Consider the following 19920-nt stretch of genomic DNA (forward strand, 5'->3'; position numbering starts at 1 on the left):
CAGGGATCTCTGCGTCCCCTTGGGGGGCCAAGGGGGTCCATGGGGTGGCACCGGGGCAGCCGGGACACCTGGGACCCTTTGGGGGGCCAAGGGGGTCCATGGGGCCGCCCAGGGGCAGCCGGGACACCTGGGACCCTTTGGGGGGCCAAGGGGGTCCATGGGGCGGCCCAGGGGCAGCCGGGACACCTGGGACCCTTTGGGGGGGCAAGGGGGTCCATGGGGCAGCCCAGGGGCAGCCGGGACACCTGGGACCCTTTGGGGGGCCAAGGGCGTCATAGGGTGGCACAAGGAGAGCCGGGACGCCTCAGTTCCTTTGGGGGGCCAAGGGGGTCCATGGGGCCGCCCAGGGGCAGCCGGGACACCTGGGACCCTTTGGGGGGCCAAGGGGGTCCATGGGGCCGCCCAGGGGCAGCCGGGACACCTGGGACCCTTTGGGGGGGCCAAGGGGGTCCATCGAGTGGCCTGGGGACCGCTGGGACCCTCGGGGGGGATGTGGGGACCCTTTGGGGGGGCCGAGGGGCCGCTGGGACCCTTTAGGGGGCCGCGGGGACCCCACGGGGGGGCCGAGGGCCGCTGGGACCCTCTGGGGGGACGCGGGGACCCCACGGGGGGGCCGAGGGGCCGCTGGGACCCTCTGGGGGGACGCGGGGACCACCCCCCTGCACCCGGATTCCAGAGGCCTCCCCCCACCCATGGTGGGTCCTTGGGCCAGGAAACTGGGGGGGGGGAGTGTGGGGAGATCGGGGAGGGGGTCCCCAGGCTGCCGCCCCACACCTGGGGGTCCCCGGTCCCCCAGCCCCCCAGCCCTCACCACTCTCCCCACCCCACAGCGCCATGGAGCCGCAGCTGGGCCCTTACACCCCGCTGTACCCCCCCGGGGGCCCCTTCCCCGCCGTGGGGCAGCCCCACTGGGACCCCCGGCCCCCCGAGACCCCCCCCGGGGCCCTGGGTCCCACCCCGGGGTGAGGGACCCCCCGGTCGCCTGGACCCTTCTCCCAGGCCTTCGCCAGCCGCCTGCCAGGCAAGAGCTGGGGGGCCGGGACCCCCGTGGGCGGGGAGGTCCACCCCAACTCCGGGCTACCTCCCCCTGCCCTACGGTGGGGCCCCCCCCGAGGAGCCGCCCCCCCCCTGCCTCTACCAGGACCTGCAGCCCCCCCCCCTGCACCCCCCCTGCACCCTTCCAGGGCCCAGGTGAGAGTAAAGGGGGGGGGGGCACAGACACCTGGGTCCCCTGAGCCTTTTTGGGGGGTCGGGGTGGGGGGCTCGAGGGGGGGGTGGCCCTGACACCCCCCCCGCCCCCCCATTCCCCCCTTCGCAGCCCCGCAGGGCCTGGGGGGGGGCGAGGGCTTTGCTGGACTCCTGGGACCCCCGGACTGGGCACCCGACGGGGTGCGATGCTACCAGGTGAGCCCAGATACTGGGGTCCCCTTGTGGGGGGGGGCAGCAAGGGGGGGGGGCACCCGAATACCTGGGTGCCCCAGCGCCTGACCCCCCCCCCGTCCCCTCCCCACAGGACCCCAACCACTATTTCAGGGGTGCCGAGTTGCCTTTCCCTGGGGTCCCCCCATGGCCGGGGGGGTCCCTGGGGGAGGCGGGGGGGGGCTGTGAGCTGAACCCCCCCTGGGCAGGGGGCACCGCCCCCCCCGAGGTGAGAGAAGCCGGACGCCTGGGCCCCCCCCACAGCGCGGGCGGGGGGCCCCCGAGGCCTGGGTGTCCCCCCCCCACCCCGTTGACCCTCTCCCCCTCTCTCCCACAGGCCCCCCCGGCCCCCCCCAGCGGAGACCGGACCCCCCAGTACCGGAGCCGCCTGGGCCTGGGGGGGGGCCCCCCCCCGCTACCGCCCACCCCCCATGTTGATCCGGGGCGTGAGGGGCCGGGGCTGTTTGGGGGCTGCCGGCGGGGGGCAGCCCCCCCGGGGCCGCCGACCCCCAACGCCTCTCACCTCCGTGAGTCGGGGGGATGGGGAAGGGGGGGGTGGGGGGGGGGGGGGGGGGGGGGGGAGGGGGGGGGCTACCCCGCCACCCCCCCTCTTTGTGTGCGTGTTCCCCCCCCCCCAGGCAGATCAACGTGGGCCCCGGGTTCCAGGCAGCTGTGCCGGCAGCAGCGGGGGGGGGCTGCGGGCAGGACCCCCCCGGGGGGGCCACGCTGGCCTGGAGCCCCTGGCCCGGGCTGGAGGGGGACCCCGAGACCCAGCAGCAAGGTGAGGACCCCCCTCCCCAGGCAAAGGAGGGGGGTCGGGGGGGGGTGGGGTGCGTGTTGGGTCCTGCTTGTGACCCCTCCCCCCCCCCCCCCCCCCCCCCCCCCCTCCCCAAAGTGGAGGCTTTGCTAGACCTGGCCTGCTCCAGCGCCCTGCCCGGGGGGGGGCACGAACCGGGAGCTGGCCCTGCATTGCTGGCCCGCGCTGGCGGCAGCCTAACGGTGAGGGGGGGTCCCGGGGGAGGGATTTGGGGGTGCCCCCCCCCCCAGCACCCTACGACCCACCCTTTCCCCGTGTCCCGTCCCCCCCCCCACCCAGGTCGCCCTGGAGCTGCTGCTGCTGGAGACGCCGGCCTGGCTGCGGACGGACCCCTTGGCCGGGTACCACTATGCCGGTGAGGGGGGGGGGGGTGTGTTGGATCTTGGGGACCCCCCCCCCCCTCCCCCAAAATCCTGACCCCTCCCCGCACCCACAGGCAGCGACGCCTGGACCCCCCGGGAGCGGCGGCTCTTCGCCAAAGCCCTGGCGCGGCACGGGAAGGACTTTGCCCTCATCCAACAGGCGGTGAGGGAAAACAGCCCTCCCCCCCCCCATCGTGTGTGTCCCCCGCCCCCCCCGGCACCCCAATTCCCACGGGGTCACCCCAAAACCCGCCCCCCCCCCCCAAAATAGGTGCCCTCCAAGTGGACGACGCAGTGCGTCGAGTTTTACTACCTGCACAAGTTGCGGCTGGGACGGGCACGGAGGCAGGTAGGGGGAGGAGCTGGTGACACCCCCATAGCGCTGGGGGGGCACTGGAGACCCTCCTGGATTCGGGGGGGGGGCACCGGAGACCCCCCCACCCCGGTTTTGGGGGGGTTTGCTGGGGACACCCCCCCCCTCCCACCTCTCTCTGTCCCAGACACCACCCGAAGCCCTCGGCTCCCGCTTCCCCTGCAAGCTCTGCGGCAAGTATGCGGGGGGTGGAGGGGCACTGGGGGCACTGGGGGGCACTGGGGGGGGCACAGAGGGTGCGGGGGGGGGCACAGAGGGTGCTGCCTCCCCCCCCACCCCCCCATTTCCCTCCCCCGACCCCCAGGATCTTCCCCAAGATCAAGAGCCGCAACGCCCACATGAAGATCCACCGGCAGCAGGAGGGTTGGGGGGAACCCCCACTCCTGCTCCCTCCGTGGCCCCCCGGCCCCCCTGCCGTGGGGGGGGGGGGGCACGCAGCAGTCGCCGGCATGAGGCGCCCACCCCCCTCGGAGTGGGGGTGTCCCCGTCCCCCCGCCCCAGACACGGACGAGGATGGAGCGGGAGAGTTTATTGCGGAGACGACGCTTGGCTGGGGGGGCCCTGGGGGTCCCCACGGAAAGTGGGGGGGGGTCCTGTCGATAAATAAAAGTCCGAGTGTCCCCGGGGGGGGTGTCCCCTGCTGTGGTGCGGGGTGGGCTGGGGGTGGGGGGCACGGGGGGGCGGGGTCCCCTCACACCTCGATGTGGGGGTCGGAGCCCCTTCCCTCGCGCTGCAGCTGCTCCTCCTGCCGCAGCTTCGGCTTCTCCGTCCGCGTGTGCCACACCAGCACCTCGAGTGGGGGGCACACGCGTCAGCAGGACCCCCCCCAGCGCGGCCCGGGACCCCCCAGCCCAGCCTGCACCCATGGGGACCCCCCCCAACCTGGCCTGCACCCCCCAGAGGCTCCCCTCCCCCCCCCCCTCCCAGCCTGTACCCCCACGGGGCTCCTCCAGTCTGCCCTCTGCACCCCAGTGACCCCTTCATCAACCCTAGACCCCCAGTGAGACCCCCCCAGCCCAGCCTGCGCCCCCCCAACCTGGTCTGCACCCCCTGGGGACCCCCACCCACCTGGCCTGCACCCCCCAGCAGTCCCCCAACCTGGCCTGCACCCCCCAGAGGCCCCCCAGTCCAGCCTGCTCCCCCCAGCAGTCCCCCAACCTGGCCTGCACCCCCTGGGGACCCCCACCCCAGTCCAGCCTGTGCACCCCAGTGACCCCTTCATCAAGTGCAGACCCCCAGTGACCCCCCCCAGGGTCCCTACCCTGTCTCCTGCACCCCAACCCCCGCCCAGGACACCCTGAGGGACCCCCCACACCCCGAGGGGATCCCCCCAGTGCCCCCACCTGGGTGCAGTTGTCGGCCTTGGGCTCCAGCTCACCCCCCCCTCCTTGGGGCAGCCTGGGGACCCCCAGCCCAGCCTGAACCCCATGGGGTCTCTACCCTGTCTCCCGCACCCCAAACTCCCCCCAGAACACCCTGAGGGACCCCCCACACCCCGAGGGGACCCCCCCAGTGCCCCCACCTGGGTGCAGTTGTCGGCCTTGGGCTCCAACTCACCCCCCCTTCGGGGCAGCCTGGGGACCCCCAGCCCAGCCTGAACCCCATGGGGTCCCTACCCTGTCTCCCACACCCCAAACCCCCCCAAGACACCCTGAGGGACGCCCCACACCCCGAGGGGACCCCCCCAGTGCCCCCACCTGGGTGCAGTTGTCAGTCTTGGGCTCCAACTCACCCCCCCCCTCGGGGCAGCCTGGGGACCCCCAGCCCAGCTGGAACCCCATGGGGTCTCTACCCTGTCTCCCGCACCCCAACCCCCTCCCAGGACACCCTGAGGGACGCCCCCCACCCCGAGGGGACCCCCCCAGTGCCCCCACCTGGGTGCAGTTGTCAGTCTTGGGCTCCAACTCACCCCCCCCCTCGGGGCAGCCTGGGGACCCCCAGCCCAGCTGGAACCCCATGGGGTCTCTACCCTGTCTCCCGCACCCCAACCCCCTCCCAGGACACCCTGAGGGACGCCCCCCACCCCGAGGGGACCCCCCCAGTGCCCCCACCTGGGTGCAGTTGTCGGCCTTGGGCTCCAGCTCGGCGGGGGAGACGAGCCCCCCCAGCAGGCTGCTCTCCAGGTAGCCCCTCTCGGCTCGGGGGTCGAAGCGGGCGGTGGGCCGCGCCAGGAGGAGGGGGAGCGCCACGGCGAAGCCGGCCATATCCACCGGGAAGGGACGCTCGGGTTTCCAGGCGGTGTGGAAACCCACCACCCGGCCCCCCGCCACCAGCGGCCGCTCGAAGCGCAGGCCCCCCACCAGCCCCACAGGCCAGACGGCCACGCCGCGGGTGCTGCGCATCTGGGGGAGGGGGGAGACAGGCCGTTAGGGGGGTTAGGGGCGGTGGGGGGGGGAATTGGGGGGCTCTGGGGGGGCTTAGGGAAGTTGGGAGGGGAATTGGGGGGCTCTGGGGGGGGATTAGGGGAGTTGGGAGGGGAATTGGGGGGTTCTGGGGGGGATTAGGGGAGTTGGGAGGGGAATTGGGGGGCTCTGGGGGGGACTTAGGGGTGTTGGAAGGGGAATTGGGGGGCTCTGGGGGGATTAGGGGAGTTGGGAGGGGAATTGGGGGGCTCTGGGGGGGACTTAGGGGTGTTGGAAGGGGAATTGGGGGGATCTGGGGGGGATTAGGGGAGTTGGGAGGGGAATTGGGGGGCTCTGGGGGGGATTAGGGGAGTTGGGAGGGGAATTGGGGGGCTCTGGGGAGATTAGGGGAGTTGGGAGGGGAATTGGGGGGCTCTGGGGAGATTAGGGGAGTTGGGAGGGGAATTGGGGGGCTCTGGGGGGATTAGGGGAGTTGGGAGTGGAATTGGGGGGCTCTGGGGGGCACTTAGGGGAGTTGGGAGGGGAATTGGGGGGCTCTGGGGGGGGATTAGGGGAGTTGGGAGGGGAATTGGGGGGCTCTGGGGGGGGACTTAGGGGAGTTGGGAGGGGAATTGGGGGGCTCTGGGGGCACTTAGGGGAGTTGGGAGGGGAATTGGGGGGCTCTGGGGGGGGATTAGGGGAGTTGGGAGGGGAATTGGGGGGCTCTGGGGGGGGATTAGGGGTGTTTGAAGAGGAATTGGGGGGCTCTGAGGGGATTAGGGGAGTTGGGAGGGGAATTGGGGGGCTCTGGGGGGACCTAGGGGAGTTGGGAGGGGAATTGGGGGGCTCTGGGGGGGACCTAGGGGAGTTGGGAGGGGAATTGGGGGGCTCTGGGGGGATTAGGGGAGTTGGGAGGGGAATTGGGGGGCTCTGGGGGGGGATTTAGGGGTGTTGGGAGGGGAATTGGGGGGCTCTGGGGGGGAATTAGGGGAGTTGGGAGGGGAATTGGGGGGGCTCTGGGGGGATTAGGGGAGTTGGGAGGGGAATTGGGGGGCTCTGGGGGGGGATTAGGGGAGTTGGGAGGGGAATTGGGGGGCTCTGGGGGGGACTTAGGGGTGTTGGGAGGGGAATTGGGGGGGCTCTGGGGGGGGATTAGGGGAGTTGGAAGAGGAATTGGGGGGCTCTGAGGGGCCTTAGGGGAGTTGGGAGGGGAATTGGGGGGCTCTGGGGGGGACTTAGGGGAGTTGGGAGGGGAATTGGGGGGCTCTGGGGGGGATTAGGGGAGTTGGGAGGGGAATTGGGGGGCTCTGGGGGGGACTTAGGGGAGTTGGGAGGGGAATTGGGGGGCTCTGGGGGGGACTTAGGGGGAGTTGGGAGGGGAATTGGGGGGCTCTGGAGGTGGATTGGGGCTCTGGAGGTGGATTAGGGGAGTTGGAGGGGAATTGGGGGGCTCTGGGGGGGATTAGGGGTGTTTGAAGAGGAATTGGGGGCTCTGAGGGGCCTTAGGGGAGTTGGGAGGGGAATTGGGGGGCTCTGGGGGGATTAGGGGAGTTGGGAGGGGAATTGGGGGGCTCCGGGGGATTAGGGGAGTTGGGAGGGGAATTGGGGGGCTCCGGGGAGGCTGAGGGGGATCAGAGGAATTTGGGGGGTCAGGAGGGCCGGGGATACCCCATCTCCCTGAAGAGACATGAGACGAAGGTGTGAAGAGGCAGGAGAGAGCAGTCGGGGGGGGCTCAGAGGAGGTGGGGAGGGGGTTGAGGGGGTGCTGGGGGGGGTCAGGCGGCTCGGGGGGTGGGGTCGGGGGCTCGGGGCGGGGGTCAGGGGGGCTCGGAGGGGGGGTCCCCACCTCCTCGAAGAGACGCAGGCTGTAGGTGTTGTCGTCGTCGGCGAAGTAAACGACGCCGCTCTCGCCGGGCGCCCGCGTCTCCCGCAGCCACTGCAGCGCCCGGTTGCGCTGCTCGACGCCCGGGGGTGCAGCCAGGGGGGGTCCCCGGGGCGACGGCGACGCTCGGGGGGGGTCTCGACGTTCAGGTGGGTGAAAGGGACCCCGCTGCCGGCCAGAAGCCCCCCCACCAACGCCGTGGGGGCCGCCGCGTCCTCCACCACCACCCAGTGCAAAGCCCGCACGTGCAGCAGCGTCTGCGACAGCCGCACCAGCTCCGCCTTCTGCACCGGCCTGGGGAGGGGCAAAGGGGGCTGGGGGGGGGCTGCTGGGGGTCACGGGGGGCTGGGGGGGTCATGGGGGTGCTGCTGGGGTCGTGGCAGGGGGGCTTTGGAGGTCACGTGAAGCAAGGAAGGTGGGGAAGGGGAGCGGATTGAGCTGGGGGTGGCCCAGCTCAGGCTGTGGAGGGGAAATGGGTCTGGGGGGGCAGGTGGGGGTGAAATGGGTCTGGGGGGGCTAGATCACACTGGATAGGGTGTGGGGGGGTAATGGGTTGTGGGGGGGGCAGGTTAGGCTGCATAGAGTGGGGTGGGAGGCAAATGGATCTGGGGGGGCTGGTCAGGCTGTACAAGGTGGGGTGAGAAATGGGTCTGGGGGGGCTAGATCACACTGAATAGGGTGGGTGGGTGGGGTAATGGGTCTGGGGGGCCAGGTCGGGCTGTACAGGGTGGGGTGGGGGCAAATGGGTCTGGGGTGGCAGGTGGGGCTGTACAGGGTGGGGTGGGGCCAAATGGGTCTGGGGGGCAGGTGGGGCTGTGCAGGGTGGGGTGGGGGCAAATGGGTCTGGGGGGCAGGTGGGGCTGTGCAGGGTGGGGTGGGGGCAAATGGGTCTGGGGGGGCAGGTGGGGCTGTACAGGGTGGGTGTGGGGCAAATGGGTCTGGGGGGGGCAGGTGGGGCTGCAGAGGCCCTGGGCGGGGGGAGGGGTCTCACCTGGCGTAGGTGGGGGTCACCACGTAGATGGTGGGCAGGGCCCGGCCCCCCCCCTCGGCCCGGGGCTCCCCCGCGCCCCCCCAGCCCGCAGCTCCGCCAGCAGCCGGTCCCGGCCCCGGCGCCGCTCGGCCCGCAGCTGCTGGGAGCAGTCGCAGGGCTGCCCTGGGGAAAGGGGGGCACGGACGGGGGCGTCAGGGGGCACGGTGCAGCCCTGGGAGGGGGGTCACGGCCCCCCCAGGGCCCCCCCGGCCCCCCCCGAGCCCCCCACCCCTCACCGAGCTGCAGCAGGGCGCAGAGCAGCCCCACCAGCGACACCACGAAGTAGACGATGAAAACGTTCTTCAGCTTCACCCTCATGGCAGCGCCGGGGGGGTGTCCTGGGGGGGTCTTGGGGGTCCTGGGGGGATCAGAAATGTCCTGGGGGGGTCTTGGGGGGGTCCAGGGGGGATCAGAAATGTCCTGGGGGGTCTTGGTGGGGTCCAGGGGGGATCAGAAATGTCCTGGGGGGGTCTTGGGGGATCAGAAATGTCCTGAGGGGATCAGAAATGTCCTGGGGGGTCTTGGGGGGGTCAGAAATGTCCTGGGGGGGGTCTTGGGGGGGTCCAGGGGGGATCAGAAATGTCCTGGGGGGGTCTTGGGGGGATCAGAAATGTCCTGAGGGGATCAGAAATGTCCTGGGGGGGTCTTGGGGGGGTCAGAAATGTCCTGGGGGGGTCTTGGGGGGGTCAGAAATGTCCTGGGGGGGGTCTTGGGGGGTCCAGGGGGGATCAGAAATGTCCTGGGGGATCAGAAATGTCCTGGGAGGGTCTTGGGGGGGTCCTGGGGGATCAGAAATGTCCTGGGGGGGTCTTGGGGGGGTCCTGGGGGAATCAGAAATGTCCTGGGGGGTCTTGGGGGGATCAGAAATGTCCTGGGGGGGTCCTGGGGGAATCAGAAATGTCCTGGGGGGTCTTGGGGGGGATCAGAAATGTCCTGGGAGGATCTTGGGGGGATCAGAAAGGTCCTGGGGGGTCTTGGCGGAATCAGGAAGATCCTGGGGGGGTCTTGGCGGAATCAGAAAGGTCCTGGGGGGGTCTTGGGGGGTCCTGGGGGGATCAGAAAGGTCTGGGGGGTGTTTTGGAGAGGTCAGGAAGGTCCTTGGGGGGGGTCAGAAAGGTCCTGGGGGGACTCGGGGAGGACCAGGGGCGCCTTGGGGGGTCCTGGGGGATCAGAAAGGTCCTGGGTGGGTCCTGTGGGGGTCAGAAAGGTCTGGGAGAGGTGTCTTGGGGAGGTCAGGAAGGTCCCTGGGGGGTCTTGGGGGGGTCAGGAAGGTCCTGGGGGGGCTTGGGGGGGTCCTGGGGGGGTCCTAGGGGGTCCTGGGGGGATCACAGAGGTCCTGGGAGCATCTTGGGGGGTCCTGGGGGGACTTAGGGACATCCTGGGGGGTCTTGGAGGGTCAGAAAAGTCCTCGGGGGACTCAGAAGGGTCCTAGGGGAACTCGGGGGGTGTGTCCTGAAAGGTTCTGGGGTGTCTCGGAGGGACTCAGGGGGGTCCAGGAAGGTCCCGGGGGGGTCCTTGGGGGGTCAGGAAGGTCCTGGGTGGGGTCTTGGGGTGGGGTCTTGGGGGGGGGTCCTGGCACTCAGTCGTCCAGCCCTGGAGCCCTCCCCCCAGCAAGCTCTGCCCAGGACCTTTCCCGCCCCCCTCTCCCAGTACCTCCTCGCTCCCTCCCAGTACATGCCAGTAACCCCCCGGCACCCCAATACGTGTCCCATATCTCACCCCCAGAGCTCCCGGTCGCCCCAACACCCCCCAGTGCTCCCCTCAGCCCCCCTAACGCCCCCCCCGTGCTCCCCTCAGCCCCCCAACACCCCCCAGTGCTCCCCTCAGCGCCCCAACACCCCCCAGTGCTCCCCTCAGCCCTCTAGTGCTCCCCTCAGCCCCCCAACACCCCCCAGTGCTCCCCTCAGCCCCCCTAACGCCCCCCCAGTGCTCCCCTCAGCCCCCCAGGAACCCCCCAGTGCTCCCCTCAGCCCCCCTAACGCCCCCCCAGTGCTCCCCTCCAACACCCCCCAGTGCTCCCAGTCCCGTCCCATCCCCTCAGCAAAGGAGTGCGGACGTGGCGCTGTTGCCACGGCGACGGGGCCGGGACTCACCGCGGCGGAGCCGGGGCCGGATGGGGGAGGCGGGGCCGGGGGCCGGACCGGAGAGGCGGGGCCGGGGGCCGGACCGGGACCGGGGCCGGTTCGAGGCCGCGAAGCCTCCGCCGGGCCAGGCCGGGCCGGGCCGGGCCGGGCCGGGACTTCCGGTCCGAAGGGACACTTCCGGTCCGTCCCCACACCACTTCCGGCCGCGGTCCGTCCCGCGGGGTCCGGCCGCTGCACGCGCCCCGGCTCCTGGGTTCCGCGCTGCTCCCGCCCCCCGCGAAACGCCCAAATACCGTTTTTCTTTTCCCTGGTTTTATTTGTCTTTTATCAAAACTGCGCGCGAGGCCGCCCCTCCCCCCCCTCGGCCCCGCTCAGCCACGGGAGGGGGGGACCCGGCTCTGCCCCCCACCCCCCCCAGGCCCCATGGGGGGGGGAGGAGGGGAAGGGAAAGGGGGGTTCCCCAAGCCCCAGCTGACCCCCACTTGCTGGGGGGAGAAAGAAAAGGGGAGGGGGGAGGAAGAAAAGGGGAGGGGGGAGGAAGAAAAGGGGAGGGGGGAGGAAGAAAAGGGGAGGGGGGAGGAAGAAAAGGGGAGGGGGGAGGAAGAAAAGGGGAGGGGGGAGGAAGAAAAGGGGAGGGGGGAGGAAGAAAAGGGGAGGGGGGAGGAAGAAAAGGGGAGGGGGGAGGAAGAAAAGGGGAGGGGGGAGGAAGAAAAGGGGAGGGGGGAGGAAGAAAAGGGGGGGGAGGAAGAAAAGGGGGGGGGAGGAAGAAAAGGGGGGGGGAGGAAGAAAAGGGGGGGGGAGGAAGAAAAGGGGGGGGGAGGAAGAAAAGGGGGGGGGGAGGAAGGGGTGAGGAAGAGGAGGAGGAGGGGGGTGGGGCCATAGGGGGCGCGGGGGTGGGGCCATAGGGGGCGCAGGGGTGGGGGGTACACAGAGCCTTGGTCCCCATCCCCCACCAGGCCGGCCCCTGCCCCCCAGCCCTGGGGGGGGGCAAAGGGGGGGGCAAAGGGGGGGTCAGAGGCAGCCCCCCCCCCGCAACCGTGGACAAACCCCCACTACAGCAGCCAAGGGGGTACCGGGAACGCTCCCTGCCCCCCGGTGGGGGTTCCCAGGGGGCTCTGGGGAGGGATCCCAGGGGATGGGGGGGATCCCAGGGGGTGGGGGGGGGGCAGGGGGAGCCCCCCCACCCCCCAGAAACAGCCCCCCCCTCTGCATTATCGCAGGACGATGGCCCAGTCGTCGCCGATCCGGACCCCCGGCTTACGCAGGGTGAGGACAGAGGTCTCTGCTTCGTGCTGGAAGTCGAGGCGCGTCTCGGAACCATCTGGGGGGGGGCATAAGGGGTGAGGGGGGTGTTTAGGGGACCCCAGGACCCCCCTGCCCCCCACCCTATCCCCCCCAGGCCCCTCACTCACCTGCAGAACGGAGAATGACGGCAGCCGGTTTCCCCGTGCCCAGGATCACCACGCGCTCGAGCCAGGCCGGGGTGTCAAAGGAACCCCGGGGGTCTGCAGAGCTGCAGGGAAGGAGAAAAGGGGGGGTCATAGGGGGTCTGGGGGGGTCCTGGAGGGGTCGGGGGGGTCCCAGGGCGGGTCTGAGGGGGTACCTGGCCACCAGCGTGTTATCAGCGAAGGTGAATTGCCGGTGGAGGTAACGTGCTTTCGTCTTGTAGTCAAAGCTCTGCCCGTCGTCCAGGAAGAGATCGCCCTCGGCTGTGCCCTGGGGGGGCGCAATGGGGGGAGTTTGGGGGGGTTTAGGGGGGCTGGAGAGGGTTGTCTGGGGAATTTGGGGGGTGGGGAAGGGGGTCTGCGCTCACCTGGGGGCTGAGAGCTACGTAGAGGGTGAAGGGGTCGCCCCGCATGCACTCGGTGGAGCGTCGCACCCGCTCCTGCCGCGGCACCACCGTCCCGCCGCGCTGGAACACCGGCACCTGCGGGGGAAGGAAGGGGGTGGGGGGGGTGGAGGTGGGCCTGGACCCCACCCCCCACCCCCAAAAGCCCCCCAGACCCCCAAAAGCCCCCTCCCCATCACCCACGCTGCTTATGGTCACCGGCACGTAGAGCGTCTGCGGCGCGTGGTGCTTCTGGTGGGAGGCGACGTCGTACCAGACCTGGGGGTACCCAAAGAGCGGTTGTGGGGGGGTGGGGTGGTGCTGCAGCCCCCAAAAACCTGCAGACCCCCCCCCCCAAATGCTACAGCTCCCCTGCAGCCCCCCTCTGAGCCCCCCAACAGCTCACCTCTCCCTTGCCGGGTAGGTAAACCTGCACGCCACGGGCGCCCTGCTCCGTCACGGGGTGCACCAGCAGCGCCCTGTCTGGGGAAAGGGGTGTGGGGGGGTCCCGAGTCAGCGCTGAGGTAGGGGGACCCCAAACAGGGGCGAGGGGAGCCCTGATGGGGTTGGGGGGAGCTCAGAGGCGGGAGGGAAACCCCACGGCAAACCCCCCACCCCCTCACCGATCATGTACTCGTCATCGATGGCGAAGGTGGCCGTGTCCTCGGGGTACTCCATCCAGAGCGGCCTAAGGGAAAGGTGGGGGGGTGTCATGGGTTGGGGGCTTTGGGGGGGGTTTTGGGGGGGTTTGAGGGGGTTCGAGGGGGACCCCCGGACCCGCTCACCTCATGACGGGCAGCCCGTGGCGGTGGCTGTGGTAGAAGGCGGTGTACCAGTAAGGCAGGAGAGCGTAACGCTGCCGGACGGCGGCGCGGATCAACGCCGCGTTCTCCTCCCCGAAAAGCCAAGGCTCGCGTCGCGCCGTGTCCAGGTGGGCGTGAGCGCGGAAAAAGGGCTGGAAAGCGCCCGCCTGGTACCACCGCACCAACAGCTCCGCCTCGGGGTTCTTAAAAAACCCCCCTACGTCCGCTGCGGGGGCAGGAGGGGCTCAGGGTGGGGGTCGTTCCCCCCCCCACCCCACCCTCCGAGCCCGCTCGCGGCCCCGCTCACCGCCGCAGAAGGAGAGCGCGGCCAGCCCGAAGCTCAGACACATGGGGATGGAGATCTTCAGGTGGTCCCACTCGGCCGTGTTATCGCCCGTCCACACGGCGCCTACGGGGAAGGGAGGGGTAAATCGGGGAGGGGGAGGCTCGCACGCGCCCACGGGGAAGGGGTGGTGGGGTTTGGGGGAGGGGATACCCCTGCCCTCACCGTAACGCTGGGAGCCGGCGAAGAAAGCCCGGCTTAAGACGAAAGGTCGGTGCCGCCCCCCCGAGCGCCGGATTTGCCCCTCGGCCGTCGCCATGTGCTGCGGGGAGGGGTCAAAAAACAACCGGAGGGGGTGAGGGAAACCCCCCCCCCCACTTTGTGCGGGTTTGGGGGGCGGGGGAGGGAAACGGGGAGGGGGGCTGGCCTCACCACGTAGAGGCCGTAGAGGTTGTGGAGGTCGCGGTGCTCCCAGCCGCCGTGGTGCAGCGCGTCCTTGTGCATCGTCACCTCGGGGCCGCTGAACACCGAGGGCTCGTTCATGTCGTTCCAGGTGAAGAGGGTCTCGGTCGAGCCCTGGGGAGGGGGCTTCAGTGAGGGGTGGGCTTCACGGGGAGGGGAAGGGGAGCCTTCACGGGGAGGGGAAGGGCTTCACGGGGAGGGGAAGGGCTTCACGGGGAGGGGAAGGGGCCTCTTCACGGGGAGGGGAAGGGGCCTCTTCACGGGGAGGGGAAGGGGCCTCTTCACGGGGAGGGGAAGGGGCCTCTTCACGGGGAGGGGAAGGGGCCTCTTCACGGGGAGGGGAAGGGGGCTCTTCACGGGGAGGGGAAGGGGGCTCTTCACGGGGAGGGGAAGGGGGCTCTTCACGGGGAGGGGGAGAGGGGCCTTCACGGGGAGGGGGAGAGGGGCCTTCACGGGGAGGGGGAGAGGGGCCTTCACGGGGAGGGGGAGAGGGGCCTTCACGGGGAGGGGGTGATGGCAGCTTGTGGGGGGACACGAGGAATAGGGGAAACGGGTGATTTGAGAGAAAAAGGTAACAGAGAGGGATGAGAGTGACTTGGGGGGGGCCCCTGCACCTGCTGGGGGGGGCTGGTGGTGCTTTGGGGGGGGCCCGCACCTGCTGGGGGGGGGTGGTGGTGGTGCTTTGGGGGGGGCTGGTGGTGGTTTTGGGGGGGGATCCTGCACCTGCTGGGGGGGGCTGGTGGCGGTTTGGGGGGCCCCGTGCCTGCTGGGGGGGCTGGTGGCGGTTTGGGGGGGCCGGTGGCGGTCTGGGGGGGGGGCCACGCACCCACCGGCGAGGGGCTCCTCACCTCATACTGGTCGTAGGCGAACATGGAAGCCCACCACGCTCGCATCTCGGGGTTGGTGAAGTCGGGGTACGCGGCGGAGCCTGGCGGGGCGGGGGGGCACAAGGATGAGGGCAGAGCCCCTCCCCAGACGCTTCCCCCCCCCCCCCGCGCCCCAAAACCCCCCACGAAGCCCCCTCTCACCCGGCCAGCACCAGCCCTCGTAGTCGCCCCCGTCTTTCGTCTTGACGTAGAAGCCGCGGGAGCGCAGCTCGTTGTGGACGCGATACCCGCCGTCCACCTTGATGTGGGGGTCCACGATGCTGACCATCTTGTGCGAGGGGAGGGGGACACACACAACACACATCTCAGCACCCGGTGGGGGTCCCGTAGCCCCCTCCCCAGCCCCTCGGCGAGGGGGGAAGGGTCCCCCACCTTGCGTTTCTTAGCGGCCAAGCGTTCCAGCATGGCGCGGGGCTGGGGGAACTTGCTGGGGTCCCAAGTGAAGTAACGCTTGCCGTCGGCGTGTTCGATGTCCAGCCAGAGGACGTCGCAGGGGATGGCGTGTTCCTCGAAGCCCCTCTCCACCGCCGCCACGTCCTCCTCGTCGTTGTAATTCCACCGGCTCTGGTGGTAACCCAAGGCGAAGAGCGGGGGCAACGCCTGGGTGCCTGCAGAGGGGGGTGGGTGGGTGGGTGGGGCTCGCGGCGGCCTCCCCGGTGCGTCCCATCCCCCCTCAGCGGGGCTCGGAGCCCCCCTCCCCGCCGCGGCGTACCGGTGAGGGCGGCGTACTGCCCCGCCACGGCGGCGGGCGCGGGGCCCAGCAGCAGGAAAACGTCGATGATTCCGCTCTCCGACATCCAACGCACGTCGGTCTGCGGCGTCTCGCCCCCGCCCTGCATATAATCCAGCAGCTTCCCGAAAAGCGTCTGCGGGTGGGGATGTGGGGGGCGGGCGGGGGGGTGGGGGTCACAGCCGCAGCGGGACCCCCGCCCCAGACCCCCCCCCCCGGCCGCCCGCCCCGCACCTTGCCGGCGGTGTTGGAGCTGATGTCCACCCAGGTCTCGGCGGCGTTGAGCCAGAAGACGCCGAGGGTGCGGCGAGCGCTGTGCGCCAGGAGGAGCGGGACGGACCCGTACAGCGCCATGGGGTTGTACAGCTCGTACTGGAAGACGTCCAGGTTGTAGAGGCGATAGGGGTCTCCCCCCCTGCGGGAGGCCAGGAGGGTCGGCGTCACCCCCCGCGGCGGCGGTGTCGCCCGCACGGTGTCACCGTCGCCCACAGGGGTTCGCCGTCGCCTCCCCCCCCGTGGCGTCACCGTCACCCCCCCTACAGCCTCACCGTCACCCCCCCTACAGCCTCGCCGTCACCCCCCATACGGCCTCGCCGTCACCCCCCATACGGCCTCGCCGCCGTCACCCCCCCTACAGCCTCACCGTCACCCCCCCTACGGCCTCACCGTCACCCCCCCGGCCTCGCCGCCGTCACCCCCCCTACAGCCTCACCGTCACCCCCCCTACAGCCTCACCGTCACCCCCCCTACAGCCTCGCCGTCACCCCCCCTACAGCCTCGCCGTCACCCCCCCTACAGCCTCGCCGTCACCCCCCCTACAGCCTCGCCGTCACCCCCCCTACAGCCTCGCCGTCACCCCCCCTACAGCCTCGCCGTCACCCCCCCTACAGCCTCGCCGTCACCCCCCCTACAGCCTCGCCGTCACCCCCCCTACAGCCTCGCCGTCACCCCCCCTACAGCCTCGCCGTCACCCCCCCTACAGCCTCGCCGTCACCCCCCCTACAGCCTCGCCGTCACCCCCCCTACAGCCTCGCCATCTCCCCCCCTACAGCCTCGCCATCTCCCCCCCCCACGTCGTCGCCGTCACCCCCTCGGCCTCACCATCTCCCCCCCACGTCGTCGCCGTCACCCCCTCGGCCTCGCCATCTCCCCCCCCCATGTCGCCGTCTCCCCCCCTCCCCACGTTGCCGTCACCCCCTCAGCGTCGCTGCCATCCCCCCGATGTCACCGCCGCCCCCCGCAGTGTCACCACCAGCCCCCCCAGCGTCACCGCCGCCCCCCCGGCGTCACCGCCGCCCCCCCGGTGTCACCGCCAGCCCCCCCGGTGTCACCGCCAGCCCCCCCGGTGTCACCGCCGCCCCCCCCGGTGTCACCGCCAGCCCCCCCAGCGTCACCGCCAGCCCCCCCGGCCACTCACTCAGTGGTGCGGAGCCGCAGGCTCTCGGCGTGCTCGGGGATGCCGTAGACGTGTTCGAAACCGGGCAGGGAAAAGTCCAACCCCACTGAGGCGGGTCCTGCGGCGGGACGGGGTGAAACCGGGAGCCCCCAGACCACATTTGAGCCCCTCCCCCCCCATTTAACCCCCCCAGGACGGGGCTCACCGTTGGGTTTACTGTCCGTGTGCGTCTTGAACGTCTCCTCCCACGAGCCCGGCTCCTCCGCGGCCTCGGCCGTGGCCTCCGTGGGCTACGGAACCAGGTGCCGTTAGGGATGGGGGCTCCCCCCCACCCAAAAAAGAAACTGGGGCCCCCCCATCTTCCTGCTGCCCCCACCCAGCACCTCGCCCCCCCTCCTCCACGTTAATACCTTCTCGCTGCGGTCGCCGGCGTCCTCCGTGGCGGCGGCAGCGGGTCCCTCCCCACCTTCGGCGGCCGCCCCCTCCTCCGCCGCGGGCTCCCCGGGGGTCTCCCTGTGGGGTGGGGGGTGGTTATGGGGCGCGGGGACACCCCGGTCGCCGCAGGGAGGAATCACACAGGCAGCAGGTCCGCAGGGAGGGCGCAGATAGAGGGAGGGGGGGGATATGGACACAGAACACCCTGGAAGGCACTCAGGACCCCGAGATGGGGGACAGCACCCCCAAACAACACTCCCACCCCCCCAGATTACTGGGGGGGGGGGGGGGCGGCTCCTCGCTTCTGGGGGGACGGGCCCAGCTGCTCCTGCCCCCCTCTTCCTCCCTCCTGCCGGGGCCTGCCTGGCCCGGGGGGCTGTGGGGGGACGCTGCCCCTGGCCGGGGCTCCCGCTGGGGGCCCGGGGGGGGGTTGCGGGAAGGGGTGGGGGGTCGGGGGGGGGGGGGGGGCAGCAGAAACAGCAGCAGAAGCCACAAGTTTACCTATGGAAAAGGGTCTTGATCTTATCCCACAAGCTACCGACCGAGCTACTAACTTTATCCGAGAAACTGGGGCGCGGGCAGGGGGGGAAGCGCAGCCAGAAACAGAAACACAGCGAGAGTCAGTGCGAGGAGCCGCTGGACGGACAGACGGACGCGGCCCAGCCCCCAGCTCCCCCCGCCCCTCCACCTCCTCCTCCTTCCCCATGGGCTACCCTCCCTTTTTTTGGGGGGGGGGACACACACACCACACCCTCGGAGCGCTGCCGTTCCCCCAACCCTTCCCTAAGGTTTACCTTCTCCGGTGGGGAGCAGGGACCACCCTGCGCTCCCCAGGGCGGGGGTTTCCTGGGTGCTCTGGGGTGGGGAATTTGGAGGGGGATGGGGGTGGGGGGAAGGGAGCCCGTCCCTCCCGCCCGCCCGCAGAGCCGCCCCCCCCGGCCGTACTCACGAGTCCCGGCGTCGTCGGAGGTGCTCGAAGAAGAGGAGGCCGCGAGCGTTGATGCTGCAGAGCAGCTCCCGGCCCTGCAGCAGATCCATGCGGAACGGCTTCTCCGTCACCAGCAGCCGATGGCCCGTGGGGCCCAGCGACAGCTCCAGGCTCCCCTCGTCCCTCCCCGTCACCTCCAGCCTGCCGGGAAGGGCCGTGGTGAGGAAGGGGGCTGCGTTTCCCCCCCACACCCCCCCCCCAACCCCCTCTGTGTTCCCCTCCCAGCGCTCACCGCTCCGTCGGCGGCTCCGCCACCAGCACGTCTGGCACCTCGAAGCGCGGCCGCAGCGGGTTCAGCTCCTTGATGCGGATGCGGGTCGTGTTTCCCTGCAGTCCCCAAACCTCCAGCAGCAGCGGGACCTGGAGAGAGGGGAGAAACGCGGCGTCGGACGGACGCACGGACGCGGCAGCAGAGGGACGATACCGGGGTGTGTCCTGCCCCCCCTTCCCCGGCTCCCGCACCGACCTTGGTGGCTTCGTTGACGAGGTGTAACGTGGCGGCGTCGGGCCCGAGCTGCAGCGATTCCAGGAGGGCTCGGTACGGCGAGCGGCCGGGCTGGAGCCCGCGCTGGCGCCTGCGGTGGAGGTTTTAGGGGGGGGTGGGTGGGAAGAGAAGCCTGAGCACGACCCCCCAAGGCCCTGCGACCCCCCCCCCCCTCCAAGAGACACCCCTTTTCCCCGTTACCCACCTGCAAAAACCGCTTTGTTCGCACGTTTTGAAGTTGCTCCGGTCCACGGCGAGGGCGGCCCCGAGGCAAAGGGCGGCCCAGAGCAGCGCCGCCGGCCGCCGCCTGCGGGAAAAGTGGGGGGTGGGGGGCGGGAAGCGGGGGGGTGGGTCGGGGAGAAGGGCAGGGCCGCGGCTCCGCCTCCGCCACGGCGGGGAAGGGGGTGGAGAGGAGAAAATATGGGGGGGGGGGGCACCGGGGACAACCGGGGGTGGTGGGGGGAGACACACACCGGGCGGCGGGGCCCGGCCGCGGGTCGGGCCTGGGGCCTTGGGGGGGTCCCGCTGGGTGGGGGGGGGGGTTCCCGGGACGGAGTGGGGGCCATGGAAATGGGGGGGTGTTCCTGGGGGGGTGGGGGGGTCCCGGGGTGGGGGCGGGGGGGTCCCCGGTGGCCGGATCCCCCACCCGCCGCACGCTCACCTCCCCGGCGCCGCCGCCATCTTGGATCGGGCCTGACCCTTCACCCCGCCCCCTGAGCCCCACGCCGCCGCGTCTCATTGGCTGCGGGGAGCCACGCCTCCCCCATGGCCGCACCCCTTCCACAGCGGGGCGGAGCTTGGGGGCCGGTTGCCGGGGAGACCGTAAGCCCGCCCCTTCCGTCCTGTGATTTGCGGGCGGGGAATGAGCGATAAGATCTCGCGCCAATCAGAGCACGAGGTAGGGAAGAAGCGGGGACGCACCGCGTAGAGGGGGAAGGGCAGACGCGGTGCCGCGGAGATGCTGAGTGACACATGCGAGCGGCCAATCAGAGCTCTTTCCTCGGCCCGGGGTCCCGTCCCCCGCTGAGGGCTTCCCCGGCAACGCCCCTCCCCCCGCCGTCATGGCAACCACGGCCATGGCAACCGCGGCCCGCCTCTTCCGGGGAAGGCGTCAGCAGGCGCCAATCAGCAGCCCGCCGCCATGAGCGGGACCAATCAGCACGCTCCTCCCACCGGAGTCGCCCCCACCCCGTTTTGAGCGGCAGGCGTTCGGGCCAATGGGATTGCAAGAGACCGGCCGGCCGGGCTGCCAATTAGCGCGGGGAGGGGCGGGGCGTAGTTAGGCCGCTGCTTTGTGGTGAGTTGGGACGGGGGA

At 71.1% G+C, this 19920-nt stretch overlaps 2 protein-coding genes and 2 long non-coding RNA genes across 5 annotated transcripts; 2 read left to right on the top strand and 2 right to left on the bottom strand.

The window, feature by feature from the left end:
- Positions 1-1230: 1230 nt before the first annotated feature.
- LOC135310275 (uncharacterized) lies at positions 1231-2185 on the top strand. Its single transcript, XR_010370404.1, has 4 exons — positions 1231-1404; positions 1514-1648; positions 1757-1946; positions 2058-2185. It is a non-coding gene; the product is annotated as an uncharacterized LOC135310275 (long non-coding RNA).
- Positions 2186-2910: 725 nt separating this feature from the next.
- Positions 2911-3362, top strand: LOC135310274 (uncharacterized). The gene is made up of 3 exons (XR_010370403.1): positions 2911-2947; positions 3099-3144; positions 3276-3362. It is a non-coding gene; the product is annotated as an uncharacterized LOC135310274 (long non-coding RNA).
- Positions 3363-3485: 123 nt separating this feature from the next.
- On the bottom strand, positions 3486-8614 carry B3GAT3 (beta-1,3-glucuronyltransferase 3). Its single transcript, XM_064437486.1, is given in 7 exon segments — positions 3486-3761; positions 5023-5313; positions 7160-7281; positions 7284-7489; positions 8187-8238; positions 8241-8348; positions 8462-8614. Coding segments are annotated over 7 exon segments (960 nt in total). The 5' UTR covers positions 8544-8614; the 3' UTR covers positions 3486-3662.
- Positions 8615-11194: 2580 nt separating this feature from the next.
- Positions 11195-19369, bottom strand: GANAB (glucosidase II alpha subunit). 2 transcript variants are annotated; one of them, XM_064437445.1, is made up of 25 exons: positions 19267-19369; positions 18811-18912; positions 18588-18696; positions 18354-18481; positions 18083-18262; positions 17635-17700; positions 17109-17211; positions 16904-16988; positions 16720-16816; positions 15537-15717; positions 15285-15438; positions 14945-15180; positions 14714-14840; positions 14534-14613; positions 13656-13799; positions 13449-13545; positions 13248-13349; positions 12923-13166; positions 12761-12825; positions 12544-12620; positions 12342-12416; positions 12123-12236; positions 11913-12025; positions 11722-11822; positions 11195-11630 (listed from the first exon to the last, which is right to left on the bottom strand). In XM_064437445.1, the coding sequence occupies exons 1-25, from the start codon at positions 19284-19286 to the stop codon at positions 11521-11523; spliced, it is 2910 nt and encodes a 969-aa protein (XP_064293515.1). In that variant the 5' UTR covers positions 19287-19369; the 3' UTR covers positions 11195-11520. The 2 variants fall into 2 exon arrangements, with proteins under 2 accessions (XP_064293515.1, XP_064293516.1); XM_064437446.1 differs by lacking the exon at positions 17635-17700.
- Between the last annotated feature and the right edge of the window lie 551 nt (positions 19370-19920).

The sequence above is a fragment of the Phalacrocorax carbo genome, chromosome 32 (genome assembly GCF_963921805.1).
Source record: "Phalacrocorax carbo chromosome 32, bPhaCar2.1, whole genome shotgun sequence".
NCBI lineage: Eukaryota > Metazoa > Chordata > Aves > Suliformes > Phalacrocoracidae > Phalacrocorax > Phalacrocorax carbo.